At 48.0% G+C, this 24,159-nt stretch overlaps 2 protein-coding genes across 2 annotated transcripts; both read left to right on the forward strand.

The window, feature by feature from the left end:
- Nucleotides 1–237: 237 nt before the first annotated feature.
- LOC119384796 (uncharacterized) lies at nucleotides 238–1,017 on the forward strand. The gene has a single exon (XM_037652493.1). It carries the CDS (start codon nucleotides 238–240, stop codon nucleotides 1,015–1,017), a length of 780 nt encoding a protein of 259 aa, XP_037508421.1.
- Nucleotides 1,018–7,666: 6,649 nt separating this feature from the next.
- Nucleotides 7,667–11,855, forward strand: LOC119384798 (uncharacterized protein K02A2.6-like). Its single transcript, XM_037652494.2, has one exon. The coding sequence runs from the start codon at nucleotides 7,667–7,669 to the stop codon at nucleotides 11,666–11,668; it is 4,002 nt and encodes a 1,333-aa protein (XP_037508422.1). The 3' UTR covers nucleotides 11,669–11,855.
- Nucleotides 11,856–24,159: the final 12,304 nt, after the last annotated feature.

Genomic DNA, 24,159 nt, shown 5'->3' on the forward strand with positions numbered 1-24,159 from the left:
TCATACGGGTAGACGTATTGAAGATAGTTAATTTATTTTGACACAATGCATCGAAATTGCTGAACAAAGACGGAGCCCATTATTGGTGGCTTTCCTGGACATATCGGAAGCATATGACTGTGTGCATCGGCCAGTGCTCTGGGATATTCTGCAACGGCTGGGTCTTGTGGAAGAGGACCTGGATATCCTTAGGTCACTGTATGAAGGGATAATGGCCAGGGCGGACTGGGGGGCCACATGACAGCATCTGTGAAGATTAAGTGTGGACTTCGGCAAGGGTGTCCATTGTCGCCGCTGCTCTTCATGCTCTACATTGTAGGTGTATCCCAAAAGCTGGAATCATCAGGGTGCGGGTACTCACTGCGGCACAAGGAGCAGGGGAGGGCAGTGACGACGAGGGTCCCAGCGCTGATATACGCAGATGACATTGCCTTGCTGGCACACTCACCGGACGAGCTCCAGGCTTTGCTGGACATATGTGGGGACACGATGGCCACACTCCATCTGCGGTTCAATCCACAAAAGTGTGGCGTCATGGTATGGGGGCCGAAGAGCTACTCTGGGGAAGCATGGTTTCTACAAGGAAGCACCCTACACTTCACAGACAGGGTGAAGTACCTTGGAGTACACTTGAACACAGGGCCCAGATACCTTGAGCAGCACGAGCACGCACTGAGGATGAGGGCAACAAGATACCGGGGCATCTTGGGTAGGCAGACGTTGTGGGCATTCAACAGGTACGAAGTGATCAGGGGGCTGTGGAAGATGGTAGCAGTACCGGGGCTGACATATGGGAATGCGGTGCTGTGCATCTCATCCGGTACAAGAGAATTTCTGGAAAGACGTCAAAGAGAAGCCGGTCAAGTAGCCCTGGGCATGCACCGACAGACACCTATTGAGGCGATACAGGGAGACATGAGGTGGTCCTCCTTCGTGGCTCGTGAGGCGGTGGCTAAGGCAACTTACGAGAAGCGTTTCATGCGCCTCCCCAGTGCCAATCTCGCGCGACAGGTGTGAGTGCACACCATCTTTGCCAGCTGCTCAACAAAGTGGGCACGTCGCACACGTAGCCTGCGGGACCGATATCACCTCCCCACTGTCTGTCTGGAATCCACGCAGGGCGATGTGAAGGTGGCAGTGCCAGCGGTCAGTACAAGGCAGCTGGTGCGGCAGCAGGAAAGGGAAGAGTGGGTGAGAACGGCCGAAAAGAAGTCGTCTATGACTGTGTACATGATAGGAAAGGGGGACATTGCCAAGGAAGCTTTTTTCGACAATTCACGAGGAAGTGGTTTGTTGGCGGAGGCACGATCTGGCGTACGACGTACTCGACACTGGAGGGCACACTATGTTGACGGGCAGCAGACGCAATGCATCCTTTGCAATGCAGCAGAGGAAACAATCGAACACATAGTCCTCCAGTGTCCGAAGATTCACCTGCCCTCTGAGACTACATCACTACAGAGAACAGACGGCACTCGGCTTTGTCGAGGGAGACGACCAGCGTGAAAGCACCAGAACACAAGTGGAGTTAACCAAACAACGGTTGGAACACTGGTGGCAGCATGGTGCGCCGCGGTGACCCCCGTGCCCATGTTTCCGAGGATCTCTTGGAGCCACGATGCTCTGAAATACGGTTTTTTTTTGCTTTTTTTGCTTTTTTAATTTTCTAGGCTACGCCGCACATTGAGCGCAGGCGACCCGATTCAAAGGGTATAGCCAGATCGCCATCGCCATCAAATCATCCGGTGCATCAGGCATCAGCAACAGCAAGTAAGTCAGCTGGCGTTAACTTGTGAGTATAAGTTATTGTTCTTCCCTACGAGTGTTTTCTTTATGTTCACACCTGTCACGTGCATCTTAATGAACTGGTCACCATCGTGTCCAAGTGTTTGGCTATTTAGTAAGGCGAACAGTTGCGGATAGGCCATCAGTCGCGTGCGTGCGATCCGAGGGATCCATATAATGTCGAGCGGAGGGTAGGGCGCTCTATTCAGGGATTTCATGAACAACTTGCGTAATCGTAACTTGCAACTTACGTAAACGCACAGTTAGATGACAACAGCCTATGTGTCTCAGGCATCCTTTACAAAAGTGCCACAAAATTAGTGAGCTTCTCACACAAGAAATTTCGGTGTCACAATTTCGACAGTGGAGAAGAATGCCATGTGGATTCGATGAAAAACAAACGTAACAGGCTCTTTTGGTGTTCACTGTGGTCAAACGGTACATTTCGTCCCGCGTGATTCGTGCGAGAAAGTGGTGTCACAATGCACCACCACGATTCAGCCTAGTGTTCTTCAAATTTTACTGATCATGAGTTCATAGGCTGGCTGGGTTCTCATATTAAGGGCGCAGGCTAAGCCCTATACTTCCTGTGCATTTTTTAACAAGTTGAAGAGCCGTTTTCTAAGTAACTAAAAGAGATATCAACTTAATGCATGTATCATTTTCTTTAAAAAATTGCGTTCTTTCAACTGTAGAAGTTTAATCAAAATCTGACTAAAAGTACTATTTTTCTAAAAATGTTCTTCAGCCAGAAAAAGCAACTTTCTCACAAAAGAACGAGTACACAAAATATGCACAAATGTATACACTTCCCAAATAAAGAAAAAAATTGTAATCTTTTTAAAATTTTGCCCTACACTGTGGTAGCACAGTGAACCTGAGTGCACAAGAACCAGGAGAATGCTTTTTATGCGGTTCTTTTTTCTTTACTCACATCTTCCCCGGTAGTAAGCTGGCACTCATTCTTGTGTCACCATCTTCCCTGGTCTGCTCCCTTAATATTTTCAATTCTGATCAAGCTCACCACCTTGTGCTACGTTTTCCCTCTAAGTGAGGCTAGTAGTATGAGCCACATGCTACAATATACATGCTTGTCACCAAGTTCGTCTAAACACCAACTCAACTAGCCCAACAGTCAACTCTCTTAGAGGCTAATTTTATCTGCTCACATGTCAAACTTGGGTAGTGGACCATCAGTGTGAGCCAAATGGTGCATGCACATAGCAGAGCACATGTAGCACCCTTTTGCAAAACTACATCTTTTCTGTACATCTGAAACTCGGCCAACTGCTGCAATCTGCCATGACCTCAGCACGGTATTTATGTGCAGCACGGCCCATTGCAGCATGTAGCAGTTCTGTGTGGTAGGTCAACACGCTAGACAGGGTTTGCGTGACTTGCCAGCTGCATTAGATATAATGTGCAGCGACATTTAATAGTTTTGTGACAAGTAATGAGGTGGCATACATCAATACGAGTAAATAAAAGTGGCACCTAACATTTGTATCAATTACTTTGCTACGAAAGGTGGGCTTACTTACACAAGTTTTTTTTTTTCATTGATTTGTAAGTACAACACTTTTTTTCAGTTCGTTCCAAAAATTCACCGGTGTGAAATGGGAGGAAAAAAATATGAAATTGCCAGTCACGATTTTCCAAAATGCTTATGTTTGTTTTGTCTGTCAGCCTCATGTGGCTTTAATAACAGAAACCAAGACCCTCAGTTCCTGATTCACAAAGAATATTTGTGTTTTACCAGAACACTGCTAAAGCTTACTGAAAAAGTGCTAAAGCTTGTGCTTTAAAAAAAAAAAAAGTAGAGGTCCACAAAGTGATGCATGTGACATCCAAGTTTGGTGGGAGAAGTTCGTGTGGTGTGCTGCTGCTTTCCCCACACCATCATGGGCACAATAAATTCTACGGGATCATAACCTGTGCGGGTTGCAATGATTCAGCGTCAAATGGCAACACACGACCAAAGGTAATTGGTCTGTGAGTGACCTGAGGTCCTGGACTTGATGATAAGAGATTGCGGGTCACTTTCAGAGCAGATGCAGTCGCTGAGCTGTATTTCACAGTGGCAACACTGAAAACGTGACGGGAGTCTTCCTGCTGCTGAAAGTACTCCTTCACTTCTTCATTATGGTCTATCACTTGCAGTGAAGTTACCTTCACTGCAGGCGGCTCATTTTCTTGATAGCGATCGAATGAAAGCTTAGCACGATCCTCAGCCATGGCTCGCACAAAGTGGCTCATGAATTGACAATCGTGTCGACAACACGATTGTCAATTGGGACTAAGTCAGGGAAGATCTCTGCTTGAATGCCTCTTTGAATTAAAGCCACACTGACAGGTCCTACAGCTCATCATTCAGGTCGAACAATTCCTCGCTGTCAGGGTTGTTGTCTTTCCAGAAACCAGCCTTTCAAGCACTTCTTACCAAAGAACCCCTGACATCAAAACTGAAACTTTGACGTGTTTGTGTTATTTGATTGTCCTGTATACATGGGCATTTGTGACCAATTATTAGTGGTGTACATTGACTTTAAGATATTTTAATTTGGTTTTAGAGTAAGCGTGAGTGCTCATATTACTTGGCAGTGCCTCGCAACATTGCCACTCTTTGTGACGTTCCACGAGTGAAGCGAGTATAGTCGATGCCACAGGATATTTGCGGGGCGTACACAATGCCATGACTGGCAGCCGGCATGGGCTATTTTTACTCACCCCTCTCGCTCTGTTGTCGGGCTGCTCTCAAGGCAGTTATGGCTGCTTAGGCCAGGAATGCCTTTCTTTTTCGTGAGGGGACACGCACTTAACAGGCATAACTCATACCGAAGCAACTACATTGTTTCATTCCTTACCGTGTGCAAAGCCCCAATTTGAAAACTGCACTTTCAACGTCACCACAGCTTGGGCGCACATGACCTTAGGTGCTCCCCCACGGTCAGGCACTAGAGTCGGATACAACTTTAGAAGTCAGCGGCCTTTTACTCCTCAAATGCGGATGAACACAAGCCTGCACCAGTGGGCGCACACTTGGGACTGACGTCGTGAGCGGGACGACTAGTGGCTCCGCCTTCGGAGAACATTGGCGCGTGCATGAGCAGGACTGTTTGTTTAGTCGCGGAGGCCATCGGCTGCTGCGCTTCGGTCGTCTGGGCGGGGCCTCTCCTGACTTCTCAAGTTGTATCCAACTATAGTTGCTTACGATTTTAGGCAGCCGTTTCAAAGCGACGCTCAAATGGTCACAATTAACTATGCCAGCATTAATTATATGCTACGTTATAGCATTTATGATTGATTATCAGGATTACCAGACACAAAGCTACAAATTGCTGTAAAAGAGTCTCAAACAAAGATTTTGCTGTCAGGCGTCCTTTAACATCTGTTTTCAGCTTTTGCAAGATGCCTGCCAATACCTTGATAGGAATTTGTTGTCCATTTTGGATTCCAGATTCCTCCACATGTCGATGAGTTTGGCTACAGGCACTCGACAAGGTGTATGCGGTAGGCAGCTTTCACAGAGGGCGCGATAGCGTGACCATTTGGCAGGAGTACTGATGTTGTATTTGGGAGAAAGTGAGCCAGCTCCATTGCTTCTAGATAGGCTAGGTTCCTGTGACTTGAGTACCTGTTCAAAAAGAGGCGCACCAGCTCCTTCTGCCTGATCTTTTGCCTACCAAAGTACAGTAGCGAGGTGTTTAAAAGGTTTTTGTTTATCCATGCCTTTGTGTTGGCATTGCAGTCAACTGTCACATTTATGTGCTGCTAGGTGCTTGTACTTCCCAGTAAACAGCAGTTCTTTTTTCATGTGCCGTCCATAAGGCAACAGAGTCTCAAGGGGTTAAGCACACCCTATCCTTGTGCCTTGCAAGAAGCATCAGAAGCTAATTTGCTTTCCACGCTGACACAGCATCCACAATGGTGGTGTCGCATTCTCCTCAGGTTTGCAAGAATTTCACTCTATGGCTCGCTTTGCATAGTTACAGCAATCTTTGGATGATTGACACTCCATTGTGTCTGGGGATCTTAGCTAGTTATTCCACTTACTTCCACAACAATTCTTCATTCATTGGAATGCTGTGAGCTCACGCATCTTGAGCCACATCAGAAGTCCTGACTCAACCTTTAGGCATGCTGCGTCATGGAGCCTGAGGCGCATTGGACGAATTTTCTGCAAGACTTGCCTGTAGCAATTCCTTTGCTCTTCACAGTTGAATTCTTGGCCTGCTTTGACAGTCCCATTGTTCCTGCGACATCCGCCTGCTTTCGTAATAGTCACACAGCTCTGTTGAGGATCTTGATCCTGTTGCTATGGTGTACTAGAATGGGGTAGTGTGCCGTCTTCGCAACAAACCAATGGGAGAACGGTGGTCGCTTTTGCGATGACGCCACCAATAGGGTGCCACGATCAAACGGTGTGCCCAGCGCGCGAAATTTAAATTGAAATTGCGAAAATTTCTGCCGTTCTTGAGTCAAATGGTCATGTAACACGATTGAAACTAAATATATTTGCAAGATTTAAGCACTTAAACACATTTGGTTGCATTATTACATTAAATAAAGATGCTTCTGCGTCGTCTTAGCTTGCCCAATTCCTATCGCTGAGCAGCGTCCCGGATCGTCTGCATGCTTATTGTTTGGATTGCAAACGGCATAAAAAAGCACATCGCTGTTCATTCCATGCATATATACGCCTGTCTAGCTATCACACTAATTTGAAGTTATGCGTCGAAACACACGAGGAGGTCCGGAAGGCTAACTTTAGCAGTATCAGGTGAGTTGCACGACCACCCGTCACCTGCATCAGCCAGAAGAGCAGTCGCAAGGTTTTCGACAGAAAAAATACAACGCTCAATGATGAATGCTACTCCATTTCTTTAGATATTACTCCTCAAAGGGGCACCAAAACGCAGGAATGCAGCTAAGTGCATCGCGGTGTATTCGGGAAGTTGGATTTATCCTATGCGAAGGACTTCAAGAACTTGAATGCATCAGGCTTCCTCAAACACTGAGTCAGCCATGCACACGAAAAAATTCGCTAACATGTCATGAGAAACAGAAGGGAACAATCAGCAAGTTTCCCACATACACGCACAACCAGCGCGGCAACTACAATTACCAATCTCGGGGGCTTTGCATGTCAGCTTACCATAAATTACTTCATGGGGCAGCGTCAGGTGGCGACACTGTAGTACGGTGTGCTCTGGCACCGCAGGCTGTCATCGCAAAAACAGCCATATTTCCGGTGCCAGACGGCACACTACCCCATTCTAGTACAGCTGTTGCTCAGTGAAACTTGCTCATTTTCTGGAGGCCACTGTCTGAGCAGTTGCGGGCTGCAGCTGACCAGCGCAGGAAAAGAATGCCAAAATGGCGTTAAGCTACAACACATCACATGAAAACTGGCTTGGCTAGAGGCTCGCCTAAAAGTTGCCCAGTTGCCAGCAGTGATTTAACCTTGCCATGGTTTAACCCTTTCAGAATCAGTGACACAAATATACAGCACTGTTGTGTGTTTGAAAAACACGTCAGTTTTCCGACTCTTTCTTTTTTTTTAGCCCAGCAAGTGCTGTCATCTTGTGAGGATACAAGACTGTAACGAGCGTGTGGCGCCCTGCCTAGCCTAGTTTCATGACCTCGCCAGGTTCGGCAGGCAACCTTGGTCGTGCGTGAAGAATAAACACTGACGAGCGCGGCTCGGCAGTCAGTAGCTGTTACCCCGCCATGCGTTTGGGTCGTCCTTGTTAGAGCGCGGGCGCCTCGGCCCCCCTCGTCCGCGGTCCCGGGGCGGATCGTGACACTGGCGACGAGTACAGTCAACGTGTCGACCCAGGCCATCGAGAGCGGCAAAACAACGCCCCCCGCATCTGCCGCCATGCCGCTGTACGGAAGGCTCGAGCCGTTCGAGGGAGACGGGTCCGCCTGGCCCATCTATGAGGAGCAAGTTCACGTGTTTTTCCGCGCTAACGACACGCCCGAGGAGAAACAGCGGGACATTTTCCTGGCAAGTTGCGGAACCCAAGTCTTCAGTCTCCTGCTCGACCTCCTAAAGCCGGCTACACCGCATACCAAGACGCTCAGCGAGCTGCTCACTACCCTGCGCTCGCACTTCAGTCCGGCGTCGTCCACGCTAATGGAGCGTTTCCGCTTCAACAACCGGAGCCGCCGGGAAGGGGAGAGCCTCGGGCAGTTCGTCGCCGCGCTACGAGGTTTGGCGAGTACCTGCGCTTTCGGGGACCAGCTGGACTCGCTGCTACGGGACCGTTTCGTCTGCGGCATAAACAGCCCCGCCATGCAGACACGTCTCCTGGAACTTCCCGACCCCTCGCTGGACGACGTGGTGAAAGCAGCGCTGGCGATGGACGCGGCGACAAAAGACGCCGGCGAGATTGCGCGTGCGGCGTCAACAGAAGCGGCGGTCAACAAGATGGTGGCAAGGGGCGGTATATGCAGTCGCTGCGGTGACGCCCATTCCCCCTCACAGTGCCAGTTCGTACATTCGCAGTGCTTCACGTGCGGAAAAACTGGGCACCTTGCACGAGTATGCCGAACGGAGAAGCAGAACAGCGCACCACAGCAGCAGCCTGGATCAAGCCCAGGTTCCACAACAGCCCGCGGTCAGGGTAGGCGTCGCAAGTGGCGGCGGGGACGTGCGGCAGCAGGCTCGGGTTCCTCCGCGGCCAGGCTCAACGTCGTGTCCGAGAACCCGCCGATTTTCGACATGTGGCACACAGGCTTTGTCCCGTCGTCTGTGCCGCCGTACGTGCTGACCGTCGAAGTTTGCGGGCGCCCCATTTCCATGGAACTGGACACGGGGGCCAGTGTGTCGGTCATGGCTGGCAAACTTTTCAAAAGGACCTTCCCCGGAGTGGCCGTCGAGGCTTCAGGCGTCATGCTGCGGAGTTACTCTGGAGAGCTTTCCCAGGTCGAAGGCCAGGCCCAGGTCAGCGTTCGTTTTGGCAACAGGGAAGCAACCCTTCCTCTGTATTTGACCAAGGGGTCATCACCGACGCTGCTCGGCAGAAATTGGATTTGCGCACTGGGTGTTCGGCTGCCAGAAGGCCAGGAAGCAGCCCTACATGGCTTACAAGACATCCCGAGCCTCCTAACAGATTTCCAGTCACTGTTCCAGCCAGGGGTGGGCACATTCGCCGGTACGACTGCTGGCATCCATGTACCCGAGGGAGTCCGGCCTCGGTTTTTCAAGCCTCGCCCGCTGCCGTTCGCACTGAAGGACGGGGTAACCCAGGAGCTGCAACGGTTACAGCGAGAAGGCATCCTGGTACCAGTTAAGACTGCGGAGTGGGCCGCTCCCATCGTTCCAGTCCCCAAGCGAGATGGTGGTGTCAGAATCTGTGGGGATTTCAAGGTTACGATCAACCCCGTCGCTACCGTCGAAAAGTACCCCCTGCCTCGGATTGAAGATCTCTGGTCGGCTTTGTCTGGTGGCCAGAAGTTCACGAAGCTCGACCTCAGAGACGCGTACCAGCAGTTGGTGCTCCAGGAGGCCTCACGGAAGTATGTCACGATATCGACAACTATGGGGCTTTTCCAGTATACGCGTTTACCATTTGGAGTGACCTCGGCACCAGCCATCTTTCAGAGAGAGATGGACAACCTCTTCAGGGGCATGAAGCACGTGGCAGTGTACTTGGACGACATCCTCGTCACCGGTATTGACGATGGAGACCACATGCAGAATCTGCACAACGTGCTGGCCCGACTTCAGGATGCTGGTCTCAAGCTCAAGCGGGAAAAGTGCGTGTTCATGGTTCCCAGTGTAGAATACCTCGGACACGTCATCTCCCAAGCCGGCCTGACTCCGGCCCCCCGCAAAGTTGAGGCTGTTCTGAAGGCGCCGAAGCCCCGAAACAAGAAAGAGCTGCAAAGCTACCTTGGTCTCATCAATTTCTACAGGAGGTTCCTGCCCAACCTGTCTGCGCATCTACAGCCACTGCACATTCTGCTTCGAGATGGCCAGCATTGGGTGTGGAAGAAGGAGCAGGACGTGGCCTTTGAGCACAGTAAACAGCTAATCACCAAGGCACCGGTGCTGGTGCACTTCGATCCAGCCAAGCCTGTTGTCCTTACTGTAGATGCATCACCCTATGGTGTAGGAGCCGTCCTAGCGCACAGAGACAAGGATGGCCAAGAACGCCCGGTGTCGTTTGCTTCTCGACGTCTTCACACAGCAGAGCAGCGTTACAGCCACCTGGACAAGGAAGGCCTCGCCCTCATGTTTGGCGTCGAGCGTTTTCACCAGTACCTGTGGGGCCGAAAGTTCGAGGCAGTGACGGACCACAAACCACTGCTGGGGCTACTGGGGCCAGACAAGGCGGTCCCCGTGCAGGCATCACCTCGAGTGGTACGATGGGCCTTGAAGCTGGCGGCCTACAGCTACCAGTTGGTGTACCGTCCGGGAAAAGACCTGGGACCTGCCGATGCCCTGAGCCGGTTGCCGCTGCCAGAGGTGCCTGCTACTGTTCCAGAGCCAGCTGAAGTGCTCATGCTGGAGCATGCGTACCCAGAGGTACTCTCCAGGTCTGCTGTGTCGCAGGCGACCAGTCGGGACCCGGTCCTGTCCCAGGTGGTGAAGGCAGTATCCCGAGGGGAGGAGTTGGTGCAGCAGCCCTACAGCCACAAGGCCGCTGAGCTGAGCCTGGAGCAGGGCTGCCTACTTTGGGGTTCCAGGGTGGTGATCCCACAAAGTCTCCGGTCCAGGGTCCTGCAGTTGCTGCACGCGGGGCATCCTGGCGTGGAAAAGACAAAGATGGTGGCCCGGTCCCACGTTTGGTGGCCTGGACTGGACCAGGACATCGCTCACATGGTGCAGAGCTGCCAAGTCTGCCAGGAACATCAACGGGCCTCGCGTCATGTGGAGATCACCCCATGGCCATTCCCACAGAGGCCCTGGTCCCGCCTTCACGTGGATTTTGGGGGCCCCTTCAAAGGCCACTACTTCCTGGTGGTAGTCGACGCATTTTCAAAGTGGGTAGAAGTCCTACCTGTCACCACTCCGTCAGCAGGTGCGACCATTGCAGCACTTCGGCAGGTTTTTGCAGCCCAGGGGCTGCCGGACATCATAGTCTCCGATAATGGGCCCGCTTTCGCCAGCGCAGAGTACCTGGCCTGGCTGACAAAGAACGGAATCCGCCGAATGATGGTTCCTCCGTACCACCCTGCTTCAAACGGTGCAGCTGAGCGGGTGGTGCAGACTATTAAGGACAAACTTAAGAAGAGCCAGGCTGGGGATTTCCGTACGCAGGTCGCCCGCATACTCTTCCAGTACCGGACTACACCTCATGATGTCACCGGCCGTGCCCCCTGTGAGCTTCTGCTGGGACGGATGGTGAAGACACCGTTGGACATTCTGCATCCAGACCTCCGGTCTACGGCGCTCCTCAAACAGCTGAAGCAGAAGCTGGCTGCTGACAAAGGGTGCCGTCCTTGGCCATTGCCGGAGCCTGGAGTGCCAGTATTCGCCAGGAATTTCCGTTCTGGCCCACCTTGGTCTGCTGGACAAGTGGTCTCGCCTGCAAGCTCCTCCTCTCTGCTCGTACGAATGCAGGATGGAACCACATGGCACCGGCATGCTGACCATGTGAGGGCTAACCGCGGGACCTGGCTTGCATCCACGGCAACACCAGTTGCGGCCAGTGAGACAGCCATTTCGCAAGGGACAGGCGCCTCCAATGGTGCGCCACTAGTTGGGCCACCGGCAAGTTCAGTGCCATCTCTGCCAACCACAGCAGTGTCTCAGGAGGAATCAAGCGTGGCACAGGCAGCACCTGGTGCTACAGCACCTAGTCCCTCAACACCTTTACCCAGGCGGAGCAATCGACGACGAAGGGCACCAGACCGCTTTTCGCCTACCTAAATGAACGTCGAACCGGCTGGGACTTGTATTTTTTTATGTTGTGTACAATAACTGGGGGTGAGGGGTGTAACGAGCGTGTGGCGCCCTGCCTAGCCTAGTTTCATGACCTCGCCAGGTTCGGCAGGCAACCTTGGTCGTGCGTGAAGAATAAACACTGACGAGCGCGGCTCGGCAGTCAGTAGCTGTTACCCCGCCATGCGTTTGGGTCGTCCTTGTTAGAGCGCGGGCGCCTCGGCCCCCCTCGTCCGCGGTCCCGGGGCGGATCGTGACAAAGACATCTTTTTTCTTGTGCTGTTGACCTTTGGTTTGCATTTGAAGGCTTGGTTAGGCCAGTGTGTTGGCTATTGCTCGAATGTCCGTGCTAGTGCACAGTGACCAGTTTCATTTTGTCTCTTGGGTGGTTTCTATTCGTCGTGCGCATGAAAACTGATATCTCTAAGGGATGGTTCCCTCAAAGGTTGAGCTCTCCATAGTGGCCTCCTTTTTAAATGCAGATCATTTTTTAGCGAACCAAAAGCACTTTGACCTTATCTATCTATCTATGAACTCACCCATAACCCGATTCACTCAGACTGGCTCATACTCTGATCAAGCCATGAGTCTGACTGAGTACGGGTGAGTAATATTTTGGCATGTCTGAGCTGGAGCAAGTGCGGTTGTGAAAAATTTTGGTGAGTTTGAGTCCGAGTGAGCCCTAAGCACAAGATATATTTCTTGAGTGAGTCTGAGTGAGCTCCACTTTTTTGCCAACCTATGCTTGACACAAACCAAAATTTGCATGGGAGGACAGTGTATGACGAACACTATTAACAGGTCATGACATGATTAGCGTGATATGCTTGTCGCATGCATCATGAAACCCTTTCCCTCAGTTATGTGTGGCGCATACTCATATACCACAGCCCATAGAATGTGGTTATGAGTCACAAGCTATTCACAGTCTGCATCAACTCAGTAATGGCAGTGACACATTCCGGAAATCTTAACGTGATAGTGTTGAAGAACCTGTGTTGCAGGAAATCTGGTGGCGGGGTAGGCAGCTAAACCAGTGAGCGAAAAATTAGATGTACACAAAGAATAAAAATCATGTTTCAAACCAGAATCGACCCCTGGCATTCTGTGTGGCAGTCAAGTATTCTACCACAGAGCCATGCCAGTGCTTAGAACTGCATCGAAAAAAACCCTTTACAGGCATCGTTTAGGGGCAGCATCAATCGTGGTTGCAGTGTTGACTATCCGTTTTCATAACAATGAAATAAACATTACATACAAAGTCCTATGACTCAAGAGGCTATAGTCAGCTGTTGCTTGACCCCGGAGGCCTATGCGAACAACTTCTGCTTATGATAAGCACATCACTGCACCATAGCATGAAGTTTGTTTCGATAAAACTGACATTGTGCTTTAATGTGAGTACCGACATGACAACTACACTGGTACCCTATGGATGCCAGTGTAGTCAATGTGACTGGTAAGCCCCCATGATAACTACTGAATGTGCACGAAGACATCGTACACCTCACAACATTTGGATCAAAGCATAAAAAAAAGTGGTATAGGCTGCAACTCGCCTACTGCGTCGCATGACATCAACTCCTAGAGTGTGAGGGATCAGTCAGAATTTTGGTTCATTGGGTTGTGATTTCAGCAGCTCACAGCCAAACGCTGGTATGCATACAGACAATGCTGCCATGCTTGTCCGTATGCTTGTCTGTATTTTCTTTAAGATTCATCAAAATTAATTGCCTCCCGGTAGCAACAAGGTTAATAATTACCACAATTTCCTCACTCATTTGGTTTTTCTGACAGACGCATGACCATAGCACTTTCTTGCGTACGCTCACATACCCTGCTATTACAATATAGATGTGCACAATGCTTCCTCTGCTGCAAACGAGTGAAGCACTAATTCGTTTGATTCTGGCTACTGCCAAATTGCAATCATATTGTGAACAGTAGCACAAAAAATTCACACAGACAACGACAGAGCAAGACGGGACACAGCGCTAGCACTGTGTCCCGTCTTGCTCTGTCGTCGTCTGTGTGAATTTTTTGCGCTACTGTTCACAGTTATGCAATACCAACTAGCCCACCAGTCTGTCCTTTTAAAGCAATCATATATATTCATTGGATGTTAGCCGTAGAGAACAGAATCGGCTAAGTTCAAAATTGAAATCTGACCGAGGAGCATCTTCTCAGAAGTGTGCAGGGCACGAGATTCTGACTTGTCCATAGGTGACAGTAATCTGGTGCACGCATTTTTCGAAGCCCGTGGAACATGTTTGTGAATAGACATTGCATCTGTACCAATGAAAAATATTTTTTCTCACTTCGTGGTCATTTTCAAAACTAAGGCTAGTTTATTTCGAAAGAAGTTAGACTGTGAAGATTGTAAATCTGCAATAAAAGAAAATGTGACTGTGGTTTCACATTTGGCAAAAAAATGACCGTCAAAGGGCAAAGCGAGCAGATATTGGCACGGTCAAGTTTATTGACAGCCCCTGTCGCTGCAGCAAAAGTATGTTTTACAACCTAAAGACAAAAAAAAAACATCTAATTTTGTTCGCTGTAGTTAATAGTTCGTGTTAACATGGTTTTTTAAGAGCGAAATAATTCGCATGAAGAATGTTGGCTGACCAAACTGAGGTTGAAGTATACAGTCTGTTGTATGCTTGTTTGTTGTAATGAGAGCTTATCCTGTATTTACAATTTTTATCATGCAGCACCACATTCGTGAGGCACCACAATCATACAGAAACAAGCATATGCCTACTAGTGCCCTAAGTCACGCTCTCACTACGGAAGTGTGATTACAGAATGTTTCAGCCTCAGTTATATTGCAGTTAGTACCTATGGTTGGCCAAAGTGCAACACCGATCACGGAAGAGGGAACACCCACAATCACAACAGTGGATGCCACGATGGCCCTGCACGGCATTATGCGCATTACTGTGGTGCTCACATGGCTGTTCACTTAAGTTGCTGCCTGTTTGCCCCACACATAGGTCGGCAAACTCACTCATGAGTCGATTCACTGAGACTCACTCAGGCTCACATCACGCCGTGAGTCCGAGTCTGAGTGAGTCTAGGTGAGTAATATTTTGGTGAGTTTGAGTCTGAGTGAGTCCGCTTGAGCAAAAGTTTTGTGAGTCTGAGCCCGAGTGAGTCCGGTTAAGGAAAATATTGGTGAGCCGGAGTCAGAGTGAGCCCTAAGCGTAAAATAAATTTCGTGAGTGAGTCTGAGTGAGCTCCACCTTTTCTTGCCGACCTATGGTCCTATCTACTCATCTTCAGCATTACTATGAGCCTTATATCGGCTCACGTTTATGCTCAGGTCTATTTACACATGTCTCAACGCACTAGGCTTCATGCCCCACCTCAATATTTATTGATCAGAGGCGTGAGTAAGATGGTGCCGTGACCTCACCCCCCCCCCCCCATTTTTTTTTTCATGGGAAGTTCTTTAGGGAAGTATCTAATGCGAGTAGTGAATTTCATAAAAATATCCTCGCTGAATTGAAACCACTGATAACCCGCATTTGAAGTTACAAGATCATTAGGCGCATCGTAGAGCTCCGATTATGTGAGATACTGACTTTAAAGAGCATTTACACCATGATCGAAAAAGCTCATTTTACGCTAACGGACTCATGAGTCGACTCTCTCAGGCTCACTCAGGCTCAGATCAAGCCGTGAGTCTGAGTGGGTAAGGCTGAGTCATATGTTGGTGAGTTTGAGTCCGAGTGAGTCCAGTTGAGAAAAAGTTCAGTGAGTGTGAGTCTGAGTAAGTCCAGTTGAGCAAAATCTTGTTGAGTCCGAGTCCGAGTGAGCCCTCAGAGCAAAATATATTTCTTGAGTGAGTCTGAGTGAGCTCCAATTTTTTTGCCGACCTATGGGCCCCCACATATATGTTTTCCTGCATGTAAGTGGAATTAAAATACCATTCATACTGTGCAGGCAGCAGAAAAGCCTGTTCAGTGGTGGGCATAAAGCAAGTTGAAATAGCCGAGAAACGTGCAATCTCTGAAGAGAACATGCATTGACCAAAGCAGATTGGTCATGAAAGAGGAAAGGCTGGTCTCTAACCACGGGCGAAGACACCTTGAGGTCAATGGGAAAGCCAAGACAATCCGTTGCTTGATACGTTTGGTATGGTTTGTTTTGACAGACTGTTTCACATGTGAGCATTTCTGTTGTTGAGAAGGCCAGTTGAGTCGCTTTTAGAAAGTTGTTTCAGCCTCCGTTGCAGCCACGCTGCCTTCGACTGCCAACACGGGTGCCACCGTTTTGTTAGTTAGCTTCCTTAAGTGACGTGTTCGACCTTGGTTCGTAGTGGCCACGGTTAGTGGGATAACTGCGATTCGGCTTTCTGTCTTACTGGATGTAACTACGGTTTAAGGGAACTGAGGTTTGTCGTAACTGAGGTTAGCGTGCCTGTGTAACCATGATATTAAAATGCTGCGTTTGTGGCAACCAGCTGGTGTGAAGTTAGTTGGCGTGACCGCTGCCCTTTGACTATGGTTTGCAAGAAGTCCGAGTAGAATCTGAGAACTAGCACATGGTGTAGACAACATGGTCTGTTTCACAGACAGTAAACAACAAAATTTGGCAAATCCCACGCGTTGTGGGAATCAGTTTCATGCGGAGCAGTCAGCGAGTACTTCTACGCTGCATTTTATGGCTTTATTACGAGGTGGATCGACGTGTTTTTGTAAGTGTAGTAGCTGTGTGCGCATTGTGGGCTTACCAGGCACTCCGACAACACTGGCGTTTTAAGGGTAACTTATGGTGCGACGTAGCCCTCACGTTAGAGTACATACATCAGTATTATCGAAACTAAGTGCACTTTATGGTGCAATCGTGTGAATATCATACACCAGCATGGTTTTCATTTTTAAATCCAGTGACCCATCCTTAGTCTCTAATTATAGGCCCATTTTCCTAACGAGCATATGTTGTAAATTATTAGAGCACATCATATCATCCACTGTCATGACATTTCTAACAGAACACAACTTCTTTTCCAGTAACCAGCATGGTTTCCTTCATGGTCGTTCATGTGAAACACAACTATTTGAATTGGTGACTGACCTTCACTAAGCCATTCATGGTGGATTAAAAATTGATGCTATATTCATTGATTTTGCGAAAGCATTTGACAAGGTTGCGCACATCCGCTTAATAATGAAATTAACGAATCTTAATATGAACAGTAAAATTGTAAAATGCATAAATAATTTTCTAGCCAACCATAGCCAATCAGTCTGTGTGCACACATCTTCACTTTCGCTTGTAAAGTCTGGTGTTCCCCAGGGATCGGTCCTGGGACCAATTTTGTTTCTAATTTACATCAATGACATTGGACATACCTTATCATCTACAATCAGGTTATTTGCAGACGACTGCATCATCACAGGCGAATTGATAAAATCCAAGATAATAAGTCATTACAGTCGGATCTCGATAAACTCGCATGTTGGTGCCACCAGTGGCAAATGCAAATAACGCTTCTAAAACTAAGGCCATGACCTCCACAAGAGCACCTAAATCAGTACTAAGCCATTATGAAATTCAAGGTGTCCCCATTGAAAAAGTATCCACATTTAAATATCTCGGAGTTAATTTATCTTCTGATTTAACTTGGAACGAGCACATTAATATCGTAACTAGTAGGACATCCAAAACACTTGGCTTCGTTAGACGAAACCTATACTTGGCGAACTCTTCCACCGAATTGTTAGCATACACCACACTTGTCCGTTCAAAGATAGAATATGCATCCATCATCTGGAACCCACATAAATCATATCTGGTCGATCAACTAGAATTGATACAAAGTAAAGCGGCAAGATTTATCACCAAGAAATATTCGCGCAACTATAGCATTGCAGATATCAAACACTCACTTTCATTGCCCTCCCTTCAAAAACGCAGACTACTAGCACTGTTATCACATTTTCACACATTTTCACACATTTTATCATAGTAAATCCCGGTTCTGTGAAGCACACATTAAAGCACCTCATAATATATCCCAGCATTTTGATCACGCACTAAAAGTACAGCCTTTCTTTGCATGCACTAATACGTATCAATATTCACCATTACTTCTAGCCATACATCACTGGAACGCACTACCGAGGGACATAGCTTCAATCATTGATCATGACGCTTTTGTTAATAACTTGAAGGTTTTCTTGAATGTATGACTAGCCTATACATGTGGGTATATGCATGTATGTATATATACAAGTTCTTTCTTTTCCTTTTCATTGTACAAATCGATTTTTTTAAGCTCACTTTTCATTGTATTTTTATTTTTCAGTGTATAATTGGAGTGTTCTTTTTATCTCTCGCTCTCTTTAGCATCCTTGATTTTGTAACTTCGTCTTAACAATTTGATTTATATGTTACCAATCTTCTTGCACTTGGCCTTAATAGTAGTATGTTTTATATTGTTTACTATTTTCAGTGTATACTACCAATGGTCTTGTTTGCAAGTTTATTCATATAACTGTCTCAAAACCCCTTATGTAATGCCCGAATGAACCTTTAGGGTATATGAATTTTAAAAAAAAATTTCTCCGGGGTCGCGCAATGCTTCAATATATCTTGCTGAATCATAGAAATACAAATGTAATGTTTATTAGACTGCTATAAAAGCGGAGCCAACATTGGAACCACAGATGTTAATTTGATATGACACCTCTATCATGGGACTACATATGTAGTGTGTCGTGGACTACCGACCACGGCGAACGCCGTGCGACAGGCGGTGGCGCAGGTGGAAAGGCAACACTGGGACTCGGCGCGGGGATGGGTGTGTGCGTGTGTTGTTTCCCGGCTGGCCTACCACGCAGGAATAAATAGTTCCTAGTTCTGTTAACTGCTTGTATAATGACTGCGTAACAACGCTCGACTACGACATGGTGGCAGCGGTGACGCCAACTGCACAGTGAACCGCATAAAGCAAGCGGTGAGCATCCACACAGCAATCGGCTCCCAGCATATCCGACGAGGGGGAAGGAGACGCCGCACAAAGAGCCGCCGCGGCGCAGCAGCAAAATGGCGGGAACTTCTTCAATCCTTTCGCTGTCAAGCTGCGCGAGAAGCTTGATTTCCGGGACCCAGTAGATTGGAAGCGCTAGATCGCTCGATGGGTACGTTACCGGCTCGTGTCGTCACTGCACCTCCGGGACGAAAATACGCAGGTGAACACGTTTCTCTACGCCATGGGGAAAGAGGCGGAAGATATCTTAGCGTCACTGAAGCTGACAGGCGCTGAAATGACGAACTACGCTACCGTCAAACGCAAGTTCGAGGAGCACTTCATACCATGTACGAACGTTATCTACGAGAGGGCAAGGTTCAACTGCCGTGTACTGCAACCCAATGAACCGGTCGAAGCGTTCATCACAGACCTACACAAAATGGCAGAGGCTTGCGAATACGGTGAACTTAAGAACGAGCTCATCCGTGACCGTCTCGTGGTCGGACTGTTGGACGTCGGACTGAGCGAGAAGATGCAGCTCGATCCCAAGCTGTCGCTGCAGTCAGCGATGAAATTGGCAAGAAACTCTGAGGTGGTTGAGTTGAGTTGAGTTGAGTTGAGTTTATTTACCACGTACAGTTGTACAGTAAGTGGCAGGGACAGGGGAAAAAAGCTGTATAAAAACAGCTTGACAAAGCCCCACATCCCCATGTTCACTGTGACAACAAAACGGCAAAAGCAAAGTAAACCACAAAACAACTTAAACCAGCAATGCACATGCTTTGCATCGGAACAAAGAAGTTATACAAACTTATACAACCCAGCAACGCACATGCTATAAATCGGAAGAAAGAAGTATACAAAACAGCAAATAATACTACACACATAAACTAATAAAGCATATTTAAAATTGAAGTATTTGAGAGCGTACGAACATTTTCACAATTAATTCCTAATTTATTTAGTGTACTCGGCAAGCAATACTGCAATGTCTCAAAACCATAATTTGTGCGCGGTCTCGGCACATGCCAATGTTCGGAATGTCGGTTTAGGCGCGTCGAAGGATTTAATTGTAAGTTAGCTAAACTACGTATATAGCCGCGACCTTTTATGGTATCCGATCTAAAAGAGATTACTAAGGAATATTCGTAGAGCAGGTTTAGTTTGATTATTTTATATTTAACGAATATTTGTGAAGTATGGGCATTAAAAGGCAGGTTAGCAACAGAACGTAGCGCTTTTTTCTGTAAGATAATGAGATTACTAATAGATTGCTTTGTTCCATTACCCCAAATTAAGTTGCAATAACTCAAATGTGATGTAAAGAGCGCATTAAATATCAGAAGTTTTTGAGGAACTGGCAATAGACCCTGACATTTTCTCAAGACACCTAAGACTTTGCAAAGCTTGTTGCATAAAAATTCTGTATGATAATCCCATTTCATGTGCTCATGGAAAACAACGCCCAAAGACTTCGCGATGGAGGAGAATTCGATTATGCTGTTATTTAACATGAGATTGTAGGATTCAGTGACTTCGTTTAGGGGGGATTTGGAGCGAAAAAGAACAGCTTTTGTTTTGGAACAATTTATAAGTAAAGAATTTTTTAGGGTCCAGCTGTGTATCTTTTGTAATGTTGAGTTAGCTGTATTTACGAGATGACTAACATTCGTTCCTGAAAAAAATAAGCTTGTGTCGTCTGCGTAGATTATGTATTGGGCTGAAGGGTCAACATGTACAATATCGTTTATAAATATGATGAACAAAAGGGGACCCAATATGCTGCCTTGGGGAACACCATCTTTAACAGTGTGCACAGACGAAATTTCCCTGTTTATAGATACACACTGGTGTCTGTCTGTTAGGTAGTTTTCGATCAGATTTAGGGCTACGCCACGAATTCCATAACACTGAAGTTTTCCTAATAATGTCTTGTGGTTTATTTTGTCAAATGCTTTCGACATATCTAAAAATATCCCCAGTGTGAATTTTTTGGCCTCGATATTTTTGAGAATCAATTCCTTTTGAAACAATAGAGCTCTTTCGGTTGAGAAGCCTGATCTAAAGCCATATTGTGATTGTGTTATAACGGAATGTTTGTCGAAAAATTTCGATAGTCTAACATGAATAATTTTTTCAAGTCCTTTGGAAAAAAGCAGCAGCAAACAGAAATGCGCCGCAAGGAGCACCCCACCTTCGCTGTCGACGACGTCAGAAAATCAGCCCACGGTAAGGGCATCGAGAAAGGAACAAAACCTCCGTCTCGAGCACCTCCTTGCCGTCTACGCACCGCAAAAAGCGACGCCGCCGGATGCTGTCGGTGGTGCAGAGGGGCCCGCAACGACTCGAAAGTGCAGTGTCCAGCTGCGGGCAAGACGTGCAATAGCTGTGGGAAAAAAGGCCACTACGCAGCAGTCTGCCTCTCAAGTGCGCGCAAGAGTGAAATGCCCAATCATTCGTCCGAGTATAGACAGTGCATGGAAGAATTGTATCTCGGTGAGGTGCGAAGCACGAGCCTTGGAGCTTAATAAACAACCGGCTAGTTGGTATAGATCCATCTTTGTAAGAAGCGCAAAACTACACAAGGGACAGCAAGAAAAAAAAAGACACTGCAACTCTTGACTGCAACAGTTGCAGTCAAGCGTTTGTGTAGTGTCTTTTTTTCTTGCTGTCCCTTGTGTAGTTTTGCGCTTCTTACAAAGATGAGCCTTAGAGAGTGAGGGCAATGGTGAACGGCACGCCTCTCATATTCAATGTTGACACAGGTGCCAATGTCACTACAGTGCCATTTAAGGACCACCACAGGGACACCATGGGACCTTTGGCAACAACAAACCAGGCACTGACTGGCCCAGGTCAAGTGCCAATCGACACAGCAGGCCATGGTAGAATGGCGAAACACAAGAGTACAAGAGAAGGTCTTCGTCATCAACCAGCTGAGAGAAGCTGTTCTCAGTCGTTCAGCAGCAGAGTCACTGGGCATTGTGCAGCGGCCACTGGAGTTGGCAGAAACGCAAGAGTGTGACATCTCTGACAATCTAGCACAGTACCCCAAGCTGACATCAGTACTCGGGTTGATGAAGACCACATACCACATCAGTGACCAGCGACGCCCTACACAGTCAGCTACCCAAGGCGAGTGCCTATTCCTCTTTTCCCTCTCGTCGAGAAGGATCTCAAAAGGATGGAAGACCTCGGCGTCATACAGAAGGTGGAACAAGCGACTGAGTGGTGCTTCCCAATGGTGATTGCAAAGAAAGGGAACAATGAACCGAGGATATGTGTTGACTATGGCCAGCTAAACCAGCAGATTGTTCGCGAACGCATGCTGATGCCTACAGTTGATGAATGCCTTGCCAAACTAGCCGGTGCAAAAGTCTTCAGTCGCTTAGACGCACGTGCAGGCTACTGGCAAGTGCCTCTCTCCGAAGACTCACGCGAGTTTACACAGGGGTGGAAGCGGGCTTGAGTGTTTTGGAGCAGCTCAGGGAGCAGGAATAATGCTGTTTTGGAGCAGCTTTGGAGCACCAAAATGTGTGTTTTGGAGCAATGCAAGTTAGTTTTGGAGCAGAATTGTAAGGTAAAACATCACTGTTGTTTAATTCTTTTTATTTCTGGTAAACACAAGAAATTCTAACGATTTTAGAAAACATTCAATACTGATGCTCCAACCACGCTTAAACAAATGATATATATATATATATACATACACACGCGTACGTGTTATCATTAAAACATCACAGCTGTGATAGAGCAATGACTCAGGAAAACGAGATAAGCGATGTTTTCAATAGCTACACTTGACCAGACTGACAAATGAAAAACGTTCATGGTAATGAACGTTTTTCGGCAGCGGCGTTTCTGCGCCGCGTTTGTCGTGTTGCTACATTCTCGTCAAAAGCCTACGCCAGCTGCAAACAGTTCCTTCGAAATGCGCGGATGTCAGCGCCGTCTGGAGGCATTGGAAGAAACCAAACAAACGCGCGTGTGCACCTTAAACTCAGCTTGTCGGACGAGCAGGCGATGTGCCGCGCAAGGCGTTGTCTTTTCTACTTCAAGTAGGAACACGCGGCGGCGCAATTTTGAGATAGCGTTCGTGAAAATGACGCGCGCGACCCTCCGACCACGCGTCAGTCGCGCATGAAATCGCGCCATTCGGGACGCAACAGCGCGATTTCGCAAAGGCGTCAAAAAACGCGCGTAAATCGCGCCAAAAATTGCGCCAAGCGCTTCCACATTTTCCCTTCAAGTTCCCTTCCAAGATTTCCTAGATGTCGCAAGCGCGCAATTTGTATCCCGTGGTTCTGTTTTCGTACTACCTCACATTCGTCTTTTCAGTAATAAACGTTCCAGGTGTCTATCTTGTTCTGTTTCGCATATTTCTTCACTCGCCACCTCATGTACCAAACCACACACAGCAACGGCGGTGAGCGGCGTGTCACGTGCTGTGGATGGTACTAGCTACTCGACCACGAGCCGAGCGCAGGTTCTGACGAGCCAAAATCGAACAATGCGACCGATCGCACTAGCGAGACTAAGCTCGTCGCTGCACGAGCGCGTTTACATGCTGCATTTATAACGTCTAAGGGCTTGTGGGCAATGCAACAAATTCTTGACATGGAGAGGCACGCTCTCACTAAAAAAAAAAGAGTTTCGGAAATGGTCCAACCGACTTACATAAACCGAAGCCCTGTGAGTGATTTCGCAGTTGGTAGTGGCTTGATTGACAGCAGACGGATAAAACAAATTTTTCGTTCTCATGCAGACTTATGACACAAAATTCACATTACACACTCAGGTATACAGCGGTTTCCTTAACGCAAAGTTTGTAAATAATGGTGACGCGTTTACGTCCGCGGCAGCTGCTCGCACTATCTTCATGGCTTCACATCAAATTAAACATTCGCAGTAAATAGAACCTTTTCGACATTATGAAGCGTCAACGCACTTAATTTTATTCATGTTCGCAATCCCAGGCCACGATGACAGCAACCGCCTCGTGCGCGCAGCGCGCCAGAAAACTCCGTTGCCGCCGGCGCCACAATAAAAATATGGCCGCACAACTCACTTCCTTGTGGCTCGCTAGGTTTTTTGCGCCTTCGACAAGGTCACGAGAGCTCGCCAAGTGATGTGATGATGATATAAGCTCGCTTAGGCGCGCCATGACACGGATGACAGCGGCACATGAAGGCACCAAACGTAGCCTCGGTGATCGGTTCCGGCAGCTCACCGGAGCCCATCGCGGAGGCCGTAAACCAAACACGGCTTGGGAGCAGTTTCGGCGCAATAATGCGTTTTGGAGCAGGATGGCGCAGCACAAGCGGATTGGCGCAACGTGGCGCAAATGGCGCAGCACTTCCACCCCTGTTTACAACGTTCATTACTCCATTTGGGCGGCTTTAGTTCCTCAGACTGCCCTTCGGCATTTCTACGTCACCTGAATTCTACCAGCGTGAGATTCTCAGAGTCTTAGAGGGACTGGATGGACTGACATGCCTGC

This window comes from Rhipicephalus sanguineus, chromosome 3 (assembly GCF_013339695.2).
Source record: "Rhipicephalus sanguineus isolate Rsan-2018 chromosome 3, BIME_Rsan_1.4, whole genome shotgun sequence".
Lineage (NCBI taxonomy): Eukaryota > Metazoa > Arthropoda > Arachnida > Ixodida > Ixodidae > Rhipicephalus > Rhipicephalus sanguineus.

What these genes read in the sequence shown, in the direction of transcription:
- LOC119384796 (XM_037652493.1), top strand. Translation starts at nt 238, where the DNA reads ATGACAGCATCTGTGAAGATTAAGTGTGGACTTCGGCAAGGGTGTCCA.
- LOC119384798 (XM_037652494.2), top strand. Translation starts at nt 7,667, where the DNA reads ATGCCGCTGTACGGAAGGCTCGAGCCGTTCGAGGGAGACGGGTCCGCC.